This window comes from Amblyomma maculatum, chromosome 2 (genome assembly GCF_055883805.1).
Source record: "Amblyomma maculatum isolate TAMU_Amacu chromosome 2, ASM5588380v1, whole genome shotgun sequence".
In the NCBI taxonomy this organism is placed as follows: Eukaryota; Metazoa; Arthropoda; class Arachnida; order Ixodida; family Ixodidae; genus Amblyomma; species Amblyomma maculatum.
In genome coordinates, this window is record NC_139345.1 from 225447888 (window position 1) to 225461561 (window position 13674).

General features: G+C 43.4%; 1 protein-coding gene across 2 annotated transcripts in view; it reads right to left on the minus strand.

Moving 5' to 3' along the window:
• Positions 1 to 6060: 6060 nt before the first annotated feature.
• Bap60 (Brahma-associated protein 60) overlaps positions 6061 to 13674 on the minus strand; it is a 149910-nt gene continuing 142296 nt past the window's right edge. For both annotated transcript variants that reach the window (XM_084595830.1, XM_084595829.1), the window contains one exon: positions 6061 to 6263. In XM_084595830.1, coding sequence (XP_084451956.1) covers positions 6108 to 6263 — 156 coding nt within the window. In that variant the 3' untranslated portion in view covers positions 6061 to 6107. The remainder of the gene's footprint in view (positions 6264 to 13674) is intronic.

The window sequence follows — 13674 nt, forward strand, 5'->3', positions numbered from 1 at the left end:
CCCCTACCATTTTTCGTTCCATAGACCTCTGGGTTGTCCTCAACTTAAGTAGAACTCTCTAGTCTCCATGTTTCAGCCCCATAGGTGAGTACAGGTAAGATGCAACTGTTATATACTTTCCTCTTTAGCGATGCCAGTAAGCTGCTAGTCATAATCTGCGAGTGCTTGCCAAATGCGCTCCATCGCAATCTTATTCTTCTGATTTCCTTTTCATGGTCCGGATCGGCAGTTACTACCTGTCCTAAGCAGACATATTTGCCTACTACTTCCAGTACTTTGCTACCTAATGTAAACTGCTGTTCCTTTCCGAGGCTGTTGAACATTACCTTAGTCTTCTGCATATTGATTTTCAAGCCTACCTTTCTACTTTTCCTGTCTACGTCACCAATCATTATTTGCAGTTCATCCCCCGAGTTGCTTAACAAGGCAATGTCATCAGCAAATCGCAGATTACTGAGGTATTTTCCATCTACCCTTATCCCTAACTGCTCCCATTCCAAGTCTCTGAATACTTCTTCTAAGCAAGCTGTGAATAGTACTGAGGAGATTGTGTCTCCTTGCCTAACACCTTTCTTTATGGGAATTTTGTTACTTTCTTTATGCAGAACTGTGGTTGCTGTGCAGCCACTATATATATCTTCCAGCACTTTCACATACGGCTCGTCTACCTCCTGATTTCGCAATGCCTGCATCACTGCCGAGGTTTCAACTGAGTCAAATGCTTTTTCGTAATCAATGAATACTATGTATAAGGGCTGGTTATATTCCGAGCATTTTTCTATCACCCGATTGATGGTATGGATATGATCGATAGTAGAGTACCGTTTCCGAAAACCTGCTTGATCCTTTGCTTGATTGCAGTCTAAGGTTGTCCTAATTCTATTAGCGATCACCTTAGTAAATACCTTATACGTAACAGACAGTAAGCTGATTGGTCTGTAATTTTTAAGCTCCTTAGAGTCCCCTTTCTTGTGAATGAGGATAATGTTTGCATTCTTCCATGGTTCCGGTACCGTCGATGACACCAGGCACTGCGTATACAGGGTGGCCAGCTTTTCTAACACGAAATCCCCTCTGTCCTTCAGCAAATCTGTAGTTATCTGATCCTTTCCAGCTGATTTCTCCCTTTTCATAGTTTCTAATGCTTTCTTGACCTCGTCCTTCTTAACTGGTGGAACGTCCGACTGTTTTTCTCTACCGTCAATCTCCTTATACAGTCCTGATTACTTTGGCGACTGCAGAGATCTGCATAGAACTCCTCGGCTACTTTGACTATCTTGTCCATATTCGTGATGACGTTGCCCTCCTTGTCCCTTATCGCATACATCTGGTTTTCTTCTTTACCGCTTTAAGGCTTCCTCCGTTCTTTGCAGCATACTCAATTTTCTCCATGTTATACTTCCTTTTATCGGCCACCTTGCGCTTATTGATTAGCTTTGATATCTCGGCCAATTCAATCTGGTCTGTTGGATTGGGCGTCTCTCATAGCCTGAGGCGCTTTGGGACGTTAAACCCCACAAATCAAAATCAAAATCTGTTGGATTGGAAGCTTTCATACTGTGGCGTTTCTTAATCAAATCTTTAGTCTCCTTAGACAGCTTACTGGTACCCTAACTATCCTACCGCCTACTTCTACCGCACATTCAGTAATGATATCTCTGAAATTATTATTCATTGCTTCTAGGGTAATGTCGCCATTCTCGTTTAGAGCTGAATATCTATTCTGTAGCGGGATCCTGAACTCTTCTGCCCTCCCCCTCACTGCTAATTCGTTGATGGGTTTCTTTCTTACTAATTTGTTGCATTCGTTCTTCAGATTTAGGTTAATTCGGGACCTCACCATCCTGTGGTCACTGCATCGCACATTCCCGATTACCTCGACATCTTGCATAATGGTGGGGGTTGAACACATTATGAAGTCAATTTCATTTTTAGTCTCCCCGTTAGGACTTTTCCATGTCCATTTCCGGTTCTTCCATTTGCTGAGGAAGGTATTCATGATTCTTAAGTTATTGCGCTCTGCAAACTCAACTAGTAACTCCCCCCCCTGCTATTCCTAGAACCAATACCATAGTCACCTGCTGCCTGGTCTGCTGCCTGCTTTTTCCCTACCTTGGCATTGAAGTCGTCCATTAGTACAGTATACTGCGTCTTTACTTTTCGCATTGCCGATTCTACATCTTCGTAGAAGCTTTCAACTGCCTGGTCATCATAACTACATATAGGTGCATAGGCTTGTACAACCTTCAGTTTATATCGCTTATTAAGCCTAATAATGATGCCTGTCACCCTATCATTAATACTATAGAATTCATCTATATTACCCGCTATATACTTATTGACAAGGAAATACTCAGAAATGTGGCGCTACAAACACAAGCGAAGAGACACAACACACGCGCACACTGAAAACACTTCCTCTTTACCACTCCTTGTTGTTGTCCAAATAACTTATGGCACATACCCCTTCTTCTACACTCAAGTACATCTTCTCATCTTCCTCTTTTTTGCCAAGGGGATATTGGCACTTTCTTCCTCGCAGAACATAAACATTGTCCAAGCATGGCAGTCACCAATTCTGCACTGTCTTGCTTCTCCACACCTCTGCTTTGCCCAGAAACTCATATCATGCTGGACAGTCACAAAGATCACCACTTAGTCACACACTAATAACCACCACCACACATGTACAGTAGGACATGTCCATCCACAACACATCACTTGTGAAGTCCCTATGTATTGAAAAAAACTAACCTGCCAACGTCTACGAAGCAACGAAGTCCATGTACTTGAGGGAAAAAGATTCTTTAAACTACCATGGCCATGATACGCGAGAGGTGTCCAAGAATAACAGCTTTAGGCCAAGAATAACAGCTTGAGGCCCGATAATACTCTTTGCATTACTCAAGAGGATTGCTCAATAAAAGCAAATTCTTTTCTACGTAAACTCAACGAAGCTTCACTAATACATCCGTCTTCTTTCTTCTGTATCCAGTACGCCTCTAAAATTTTGCGCGCCATCTTATCCCGACTCTTCCCTAAAATGTTAAGCCTGCTAAACAACGGCTCACACTTGCACTTCTGACAGTGCAGGGGTAAATTTGACCCCTTCCCATTTTCTATCGACTTCTCGTGTTCCCTCATTCTATCATTGATACATCTTCCAGTTTGCCCTATATATACTTTACCGCACGTCAGTGGAATCTCATAAATCACTCCCACCCGACATCCAATAAAACTCTTTACATGCTTCTTATCGCATTGTCCTTTCTTTCTCCACCCAGTTTTTGGGGGGCAGAAAACACAACTGGCACCTCAAACCTACCTGCCACCTTTTTCAGGCAGTGTGCAGCTCTATGTATATAAGGGATCACTTGTGGTCGTTTATTTCTCAACTTATCTGCCGTTCTTTTTTTCACTTTCATTTTGTGAAGCAGAGACTTTGCTACCCCACAAATAATCATAACCGGGAAACCAGCCACCTCAAGCCTTTGTAATTGGTTATTGAAGCTTTCCTCTGCCATATGTACACATGATTTTAACAAGGCCAACTCCAAACAAAGGGAAGCTATCCCTCTTTTAACAGTCGTTGAATGGGCTGAACCATATGGAAGTAGCTCTTTTTTAGCCCTGGGAAAATACTTCCAACACACTTCCCCATCACAAATTTTCATATTTAAATCAAGAAACTGCAATTTGTTGTCCACCGGTAGCTCATGAGTAAACGTAAGTCCTTTTCCTTGTATCTTAAAAATAGAAAGAACGCTTTCCACACTTTGAATCACTGCACATTTCTGGGTATTATGCAGCACCAACTAGCCCCTCAAGCCGTCATATTGACAAGGAAACCTACTCCTAGTTGTCGCCTCTCTGGTAAACCTCGATAACACAGTACATGCCCTGAAGTCATTCCTTACGAGTTGACAATAGTTCTGCTTCCTCATAAAGGGGCTTACATTATTTCTTGCACACCGGCTTACAATCTTGACATCCCTGGCAATGGTCAACCAAATGAGAGGACTTTGACCCTGATAGCAATTTTTCGTGTTCCTTTAGCCATACATTTATACGTCCCGTTTGACCTATTTTTCTTTCCACAGAAAATTGGCAGCTCAAATGCCCCCCCCCCCCCCCCCCCCCTCCCCGTTTTGCAAGGAATGAACCCTGAAGCATGGCATGCTTCATCTTTTTTCGTATTTTTGTTTTGCCCCTTCCGATTTGCCATCATTCTGCCTACTTCCACACACTTTCTTGAGCTTGTTTGAAGCGGAAAAGATTACCTTTACACCCATAGCACTTCGCCACGTTGCTGAGATTGTGTGAAAGTCGATGCTTGTATGGCATCACCCTTTTCTTCTTTGCCTTATCGTCAAATGCCTTCTTTGGTGCATTACATTTTCATCCGACGATAAGGCAAAGGCAAAAAATGTAAGCCCCTTTATGAGGAAGCAGAAATATTGTCAACTCATAAGGAACCACTTCAGCATGAAATCAAGGCTTTTTACACATTAAGACAAGGGAGTACATGCATAAGCGCACCGTCAATTGCTCTAGCACAAAAAGAACTGGCATATCTAGACCACACATGGAACTATTCTCTCCCATTGCTTCCTTCACCTTTTTTTGGTAACTCTTGTTTGCTTTTGTGCCTATGAGGCTCATTGCTTTTGCACCTTATCTTAGTTAGTAAGCACCCCACCAGCTGTATCATGCCCTACATTTCTCCTTTTCTTGATGCTATCATGTTTGTTTTCTCTTTTAGTTTCGCGAGATGGGTATTTAAGTTTAGTTGCGAAAAAGTGCTCGTGTTGTGTCCTTCTACTCCTTGGTCCTCGTTTTTTGCACTACCTTCAAAATGAACAAGATTCAACTCGCATAATTTTCAACTTTCCTCCAGGTGACGTTGTCTGGCTTTCGCGACAGCTTTGCCAGCGTGGCCTACGCCAGAAACTGTTGCCGTACTATGATGGACCTTACGTCGTTATTACCCCCATTGGTGACGTCACCTACGAGATTGCACGTATCATTTATAGGTCGACCGGTTTGAGACAGGTCGCCGTTCGTCAAAGACAGAACTTTCTCATGTTGCGCGCGTGAAGCCCTGGAACTCTCATGAGACTGCGTAACTCGCCCAGTGGGCTTCGGCTGCACAGGGAGAAATTGTAACGGCCGCCAAGAAGATGAGGCGCTAGGTGCTGTGGAGGAGAGCAGTGTTTTTTGGTAGGGTGCGCGCAGGGCCCGAGAGGCTAGTAGCTGGCAAGGAATCTCTGATAGCCCGATTTTCGTGAAGGCCTTCGAGCGTAACAATATCTTACGCAGCTGAGCTGTGGCAGGAGGAAAGAATGGGGATGAGGAGAGGATAGCGAGAAGTACAGAGGAGAAAGCAGATCCATTGGCATAAAAGAAAACCTGGCGCGGAACTGTGCAGAAGTGAGGAGGCCACATGGCGGCATTCAAAGCGTGGTGGCACTTTGAAATTATCAAGGGACCACACCTAAGAGATGACACATTTATGAGAGACACTACGCCAGTGCATGCTGACATTACGGAACTCCGCAGGAGGAGGGAAAACTTTACTCAGGAAGAGAGATCGGGACAGCGAGAGCAGCCTGGTTGGTCCCAAGCTTAGCCTAGAACCCCACTAGCTCTCGCTGCCTCGCGGACCAGCAGGACAATCTGTGTCCACACGTCCACCTACCTACTGCTTGTCAAGAGAGCTCCGCTCAAGTCAGGTTCTGTGGCTTGGCTGAAAACTCCCCAAAAACGTGAAAAGGTGCAGGGCAAGCACCTCATCAGTGGCATACTGAGCTGTAATGTGTGTGGAAGATTTTCTAATATATTGGCCTTCCCTCCTCTTAATAATCTTCCACCATCATCACCACGACTAAACCTAGTGCAAGGCAATCTTTCCCATATTATTTCTAACTGACCACCTCCAAAATGATTTACTAGTTATTATGTAATGCCTATAAAGCCCAAGTGGTGAAATTGATTAAGTCCAGCAAATGTGTTGTTTTGGGGGCAGCACGTTTCCCAGGCACCAGCAACAGTGTCAAAAAGGTCTGTATGAGCAGAATTTATTAGGGATGGGTCAGAAAGAAGGGTGGCTAAGCGTTGCGGATGCCAAGGGCTTGCTCCAGCTCTGCTCTCCGCTGCTGGACCTTGCCGTAGAAATAGCGACACACAGCCTCCTGGGCCCAGCGCTGGTAATAGAAGTCTGCACGGCGCTCCTCTTCAGGGCTACCCACCACGTCCGTCATTGTCTGCGCACAGATTCGCAGCGTTCAGATCCATGCATGCTTTGCATTGACGACATGAGAATGAAACACCCTGGCCTGCTCTAAGATGCCAATTGGCGGTGCAAAATGCAATGGCCAGATAGGACTCAAACTGAGGAGCTACTACTGAGAGGGAAGTGCATGAGCAAATCCACTTTGCAAAGCACAAACATGCAGTGCCTCAGCAATTAGGGCACTTGACTACTAAGCTTGGCTTTGATGGAGGCAGAACGTAGTGTGTTTGTGTGCTGTGCAGTGTCAGTACACATTAAAGAACCCAGGAGCTCCATTACAGTATTTCTCACAGCCCATGAGTCACTTCGACAACCATGCCAAGTAAATAAATTACTACCATTAGAAAATCATCTTTTGTGCTCATAACAGAGCGAGTAGACCTGACAGAATAGCCCACGTTAGTACAGACCAGAGAAAACGTCTTTAGGCAAACATTTTTGACCACCCTTCCTGTGCTTTTGCTTACACATTACAAGGTACCAAAACATATTGAAGCAATTATACCACTCATGGTTCATCCACCTCATCTCTTTTATGGTAAGGGGCTGAAAAGGACAGTTTTAATCAAACAAACATTTTGATGAAGCAGGTTTCTTGCAGTAAGCAAGCAAAGGCACTTCATACTCATCACAATCCATATTTACTCATTAGAGAAAAAAAAAACGCGGGAGAGGGGGGGGAACCTCATCACACACCTCTTTCAGCTGTTAATTGGCAGTGCTTTCAAGCAATTATCACGCGCCAATAGTGATAACAGCATCCCTATCATCCAAGAGGAGAAAATGTAAGCCTGTATCAGTGTGAATTTCTGAGTTTTGAAAAGAGTCCTTATTGCACTAAGGACAAAGATGGTTTGCTACTCCTGGTCAACCCACCCTAACTCCTTCAGTCTCAGCATGGCTTTGGACCCCAACATAACGATCATAAAGGCAATAGCGGTAATCATGAACAGTATTTGTTAATGCAAGCCAGGCTTTGGCTACACTGTGAGGCAGTGTAAAAGTATAGGGAACAACCTCCACCTCCTTTCCCGATGCTCTAACACCTTTCTGAATTGGTTCTTCCTTATAAACTAGCATTTTCCATTTTTCTCCACAGCATGACATAGCCTACAATGTGCTTTCCGTGCCATGCTTTTGAGTTGTCTGAAAAAAGCTAAACAGCTTTTATAACACTGAACAGCTTACTCAAGAAGCTGTTGCTGGCTATAAAAAACAAAATTTAGTTCCAACCAACAACCCTGTTGGCGAGGCAACAAGCATTAATCATACCTCTGTACTGTGTTGAACATACCATGTTGAACCCACCTCTGCACATGGCCAGAGTGACACTGTCCGCTGCAACGTTACACTAAACTCCCAGCAACCAGTCAGGCAAGCATTGCGGACTTTCACAATGTACTGATCTTTAAACATGCTTTAGTGTGCAAAGTGCATGTTGTTAAGCGGGCCAGCTTGTGTGCATTTAACATTCAGGCAAATGTACACCTACTTTTCACAGAGGTCACTATAACCCCTGAGCTTTGCTACTTGGCTTGGACTCGTGATATATAGCCTTGACCGACACGTTTAAAATATGGCTGCAAGGCAAAAAAAAATTAATACCATATTTACTTGCATACCATATTTGCTCGGGATGGAGTGCATTTGGCAAATACTCGCAGATTACGACTACCAGCTTACCGGTATCACTTAAGAGGAACGTATACAACAGTTGAATCTTACCTGCACTCACTTATGAGGCTGAAACGTGGAGGCTAAGGAAAAGGGTTCCACTTAAGTTGAGGACAATGCAGAGGGCTATGGAGCGCAAAATGGTAGGTGTAACGTTAAGAGATAGGAAGTGCGCAGAGTGGATCGCAGAAATAACTCGAGTTAATGACATTCTAATGGAAACAAAAAAGAAATGGACATGGACAGGGAACGTTGGGCGAACAGAGGTCACATGCCAACAACATTGTCGTCAGTTCACTGGAGTGGCGGTCACCATCGTTGTGGAGCGTAACAGCAGCGGCAACAAGCCACAAACACAGTCGAACAGAGCAACCGGTGCTTATTTGCACAATTCGCACGCTGTCACCACCGCACCACAAACAATCGGGACAAAGAAATCAGGCATGTAGCCAGCGCGAGATGGGACAGCAGTGGCAGCAATACAAACAATCTCGTCATCCTGATGATGTAGCTTCTCCATTAAAGGGCAACTCCGGAGGTTATTTGACATTCGAATATTCTAATAAAAATTTTGCTGTATATTCTCCTCTCCGTCCTGACGCATTCTACAAAATTTGGGCGCCGTACGATAATCCGCTCGCGCGCAACACGACTTTAAAATAGGCTGTTTTCATGGCTTAAGTTGAGACTATTTCTGCCGGCAACACTGAGTTTCTGACGTCACAAACAGTATACCGGCGGTACTGTCCACTTCCCGCATGATTATGAAATTGTGAGGCTTATATTGAACTACCTCAGACATTTTATGCAATGCTTCACGATTTCCATACATTATTTTCACCATCCAATGCACGTACGAGTGTTTTTCTAATACTGAGTGTGACGTCACCATTGCGTCACCTGGGACGTCGTTTCTGGCCGTGAAAGCAGTTTCGGTTTTGATTTGCTGTTTTTCTTTTTTAAAAATACTTCTAATTGGAATTTCGAAAAACGTTTTTTTGTGTTGGAGTCGGGACGTGCCGAGGAATGTAATTCAATGAAAAACAGAAAATGTTAGAAAAACCACCGGAGTTAACCTTTAAGCGCGTGGTGCCACCTAGCCACTGCTCACATGACCCAATATCATCATCATCACATTTTTTTGCCATTCAGCCTTTTTTGTTGCTGTTTTTCGTTTTTGCCGAGCAGCGCGCAGACTGACTCACCTCACTTCGGTTTGCTACTGCCTATCTGCTGTGGATGTACATCCGTGCTGAATCACATGGTAACGCAAGAAGATCAGTAGCCTTTATCGGAGTTCTCAGAGTTAACCGATGTGAGGGTAAATGCCTCCGAGATAATGAGCATTTGCCGCCATTTAACTATACACAGTCTTGCCGGGACCGCGCAGCGAGTCCGAGTTAACGAGATGAGGATAAACGAGGTTTTACTGTATTATAGAAACACAGAGCGAAAAATAGTACTTAATTGCGCCTTATCTTGCCAAGCAAATATGATGCAGTTCTTGGTACGCATCAAGAGAAAACAAGAAAATGCGAAAAAAGAACACATTACAAGCATCTAATGTGAAGGCAATGTGCATGCTGTTTAACATAGCGGCCAACTCAAAAGCAGACACTATTAAGCCATGTTTCATTCTTCAAGTGTGTGTGAAACGAAATATGAGCAATCGACTCAACATACTTGCCAGCTACAGTTTCTATAAACTGTAGCTGGCAATCGGGCTACTCTTAGTCTTTACAGAACTAATCAGGCTGTAATTGATCCCCAAGGAAAAGCAACATTTAAGGTTGATATATATGTAAAATACTATCATGGAGAGCTCTTCCTCGTGCTTCTCACAGCCCAATTTTTGAACCTCCACACTTGCCAAGAAATCTGAAGTGCAAGACAAACTCAATTTTATGGCGCTTAAAGGAACTTTGAATGAATCCTCTAGAGTAAAAAAAAATACACTTGAAAGGCGACCAGGTGGGTACAAAAGACCACCTGAGTCAAATTTTTCAATAAACTGTGACCTAGCTTTGCTCGTCTTGAGAAATCGATTGAAGGCTTCCTGACCCGATTTTCACACTGTGTTACGAACTGCATATCCCGCCATGTAGCAAACTAACCTTTTTTTGACATTATAATGATCTTTTCCAGCTGAAGCCAATTAAGCTATGCGCACCCTAATTTTGTCATTTCTTTTTTTCAGTTTTGTATGTGCACCAATGCAGGACTAGAGCGATTTTCTGGCAGGAAATAATGAGTTGCATATTACAGGGTTCCTGAGCACGCAAAAAAAAAAGCTATTTAAAAGAAAAAATTCTTGGGAAATATTAAGTTACCGTCACTTTGAGCATTTTAAATGTCTTAAGTAGGCACATGCATCCCTGGGTTTATATGTCACGTGCGGCAAGAATCTTCTAGCTTATTGAAAAAAAAAAAAAAAAAAAAAAAGGTCATTCTAAAGATTAGTGCATAGCTCCCAAAGATTTTCGTTCTTTTCATCCTTTGATTTTGTTACTAAAATCTTTATACGCACCGTGCACCGCCTGTAGGGGTGCCACTGAGAGCCACCTACCGGCGGCAATGGGAAACACAAGCAGGGCACAGCCCCCGGCTGCCCCTTGTCGCAGCAAGCGTGGCAGAAGTTTGCACATGTGATCTGCTCTTTGTTTGGATACATGGCAATTACATTTCCATGACGACAGCGTGCCATGCAATTACCTAACTTGCATTACCCAGGTGTAAATTAAAAGCTGGAAAACCACCAAAAATAAATTTACACTTGTTACTTCCTTTAGATGTTCCTCCCGTAGACCATCTATTATGCTGGGTTCTTCGGGTCATCTTACTCGTCGTCATTAACGAAATTCTTGCTGCAGACTGACGTCTGTTGGCTCCCATCTTTACTATGTTTGAAAGCAATGGAAATGTGCGTTCAGCAAGCTTCTGGAACGGTTATTACTGAAATGAGTCCCGGCGAATGAAGTATCCCAAGTGACAAACAACTTTCCAGTCGAAAGCTTCCTACAAAAGGGAAGTTTAATTCATCATCATCATCATCAGTCTGATTATACCCACTGCAGGGCGAAGGCCTCTCAAATATTTCTCCACTTAACCCGGTTCTGTGCTAGCTGCATCCACTTGACCCCTGCGAACTTCTTAATCTCATCTGCCCACCTAACTTTCTGCCGCCCCCTGCTACGCTTTCCTTCCTTTGGAATCCAGTTTGTTACCCTAAGCGACCATCGGTTATCCTCTCTTCGCACTACATGTCCTGCCCATGTCCATTTCTTCTTCTTAATTTCCACTAGAATGTCGGTAACCTGAGTTATTTCTCTGACCCACTCTGCACGCTTCCTATTTCTTAATGTTACCCCTACTATTTTTCATTTTATAGCCCTCTGGGTTGTCCTCAACTTAAGTAGAACTCTCTTGGTTAGCCTCCACGTTTCAGCCCCATAGGTGAGTACAGGCAAGATGCAACTGTTGTATACAGAAGTTAAATGTCCCAGTCGGGAGAGCACCCCACCACTGCACAGGTGTGGCAATATTCTAACTTCATGCCTGTTAGAAACAGCTTTAATAGCACAAATAAGAGAGAAAGTGCATGAACCGAAAGATATTCTATACTTAAGAGCCAGCTGTTAAAAATCTAGAATGAGTGGCATGCACACACTAGAAATGCTTTACAGCTCATGCGTCGTCTGTGTAAACACAGATGCACACAGAGTTCCTAAACCATAGAATGTCATGCGTGAAACGTGGTGTGATCCATGTTGCGATCCGCGCTGCGATTCATGTTGCCACTAAAAATTAATAGAATTACCCTTGATACCTCTCAGATGTCCTTGAAACAGTCGGAAATACTGTAGGCAGGCACAATAGGCTCTTCTGATCACTTGATTTTTCACTGGCTACAGATTCTGCTGTTTTTGGTAAGCTCCCAGGGGCTATTATCTTTACTGAATTCACAAGAAAGCAAATATGCATCAACAAAAATCGATGAGATGTGTTACAGGGTTCGTACAGGTGGCAAAGAAAAAAATTCAAGGATATTCAAGGAATTTCAAGCCCCCATAGGAGGATTTTCAAGGCCCCCTTCGAGGGCTTAATTTTTTTTTTCCATGTCAAAGATCTTCAAACAGTGCTCTAAAACGTCTGAAATATTTATTCCACAAAGAAAAAAACATCACTACGCAGATTTGCTTCTATTGCACAGAAAAAAAATTAAATATAGCTTCATAAAATATTACAGTGAAAGTTTGGTCATATCCCGCAGAAAAGTAAAAAATTAGTTTTATAAAATTGTTGGTTATTTCCTATACCCTCACAAAATATTGTCCACTGCTTCAACTGCACAAAACAAAAAAATCCTTAGGAAGCAGCTCCTCAGGGCTACTTCAGGGGAGCTCCAGCAGCTTTTGTTGAATTTGGAGCTTGATGGCGTGTAGCTCCTCACTCTTGTCTTTGGCCGTCTCTCTGAGGCTATTGGACTTTACAATGTGTGTCACATTGTTTTCTGCCTCTGCTTTATCAGCATAGGCATTTGCAGATGCCATGAGATCATCATTGTCAATTCCAGCTTCTTTTTCTTTCTTTTCATTGCATCAAGCTCTTCCTCAATGCAGTGCTTTTTTCTCTGCTTTGAAGCTTCAAGGTCCTGCTTTTTCTGGGCTTCCAAGTATGCTCCATACTTTTGCCTTGCAGCTGACACAGCGATCCTCAGTTCCTTGGTGATTGGAATGTTTAGAACACCACCTGCTTTCTCAACCGCATCGCACACGATCCGTTGTGAAACATTTCATTTCATTTCATTTCATTTATTGATCCCTTAAAGGCCCGAAGGCATTACATAAGGGGGGGCTTATTGGTTTACAACGGCGATGATGGGAACGTGCATAACAACAAAAAGAACAAACATAGAAACAAACATAAAGGGGGTTGTAGTCATATCAGGGTTTCCCAGCAAATGATACATGATTTATTCTTTCATTTATATGAAAGGTCCTTCAGATTCTCAACGCACACCTGTCGGTTTACACTGAATCCACGCTCGACAGTTGCCTGGCCATGACTGAGGACAAGCAGAAGTTTCACAATGCTCCACAACTTCGAGTAGGTTGAACTGAACTTCAAGAGATCAGGGTAAAATTCATCCAGTCTGTCAGCGCACTTGTCAAATTGTCTAAGCTGATGTTTCTGCTCGTGCAGGAGCTCCGTGTACTCGGCCAGCACCGTGTCTCGAAGGCCATTCTACCTGCAGTGATGAGGGTGTCCAACACTTTTCTGAAACCTGCAAGGCATTCCTCTGGCTTCATCTGTCGTGGGTCTAGTGAAGAAAGGCCCCTAACACTTCAAGGGGCTTCTGTCTAGAACTTTCTTTGTGTCAAAAACTGTTTACATTCCATCCAGAATTGAAACACGTTCTTTGAGCTCACTTTAGAATTCTTGAGAACTTGCTCTGCTTTGTAGCCTATATCCACCTTTTCGAGTGGAACATGGTTCTCGGCATTATCAATGTTGATCTTCAGCAGACCCACTATCCCTTTGGCAGACAGGATCAAACATTTCAAAAACTTCATCAGCAGCTTTCTGAGAACAGTTTCTAAATCCCTTGCAAGGAAAAAAACCACTGGTTTGTCTGTCTGGTACTCTACCAGAAAAGGGTTCAGTGCCATCGCCACACATAAGGCAAAATTCAACTTTGCTGGCAGCAA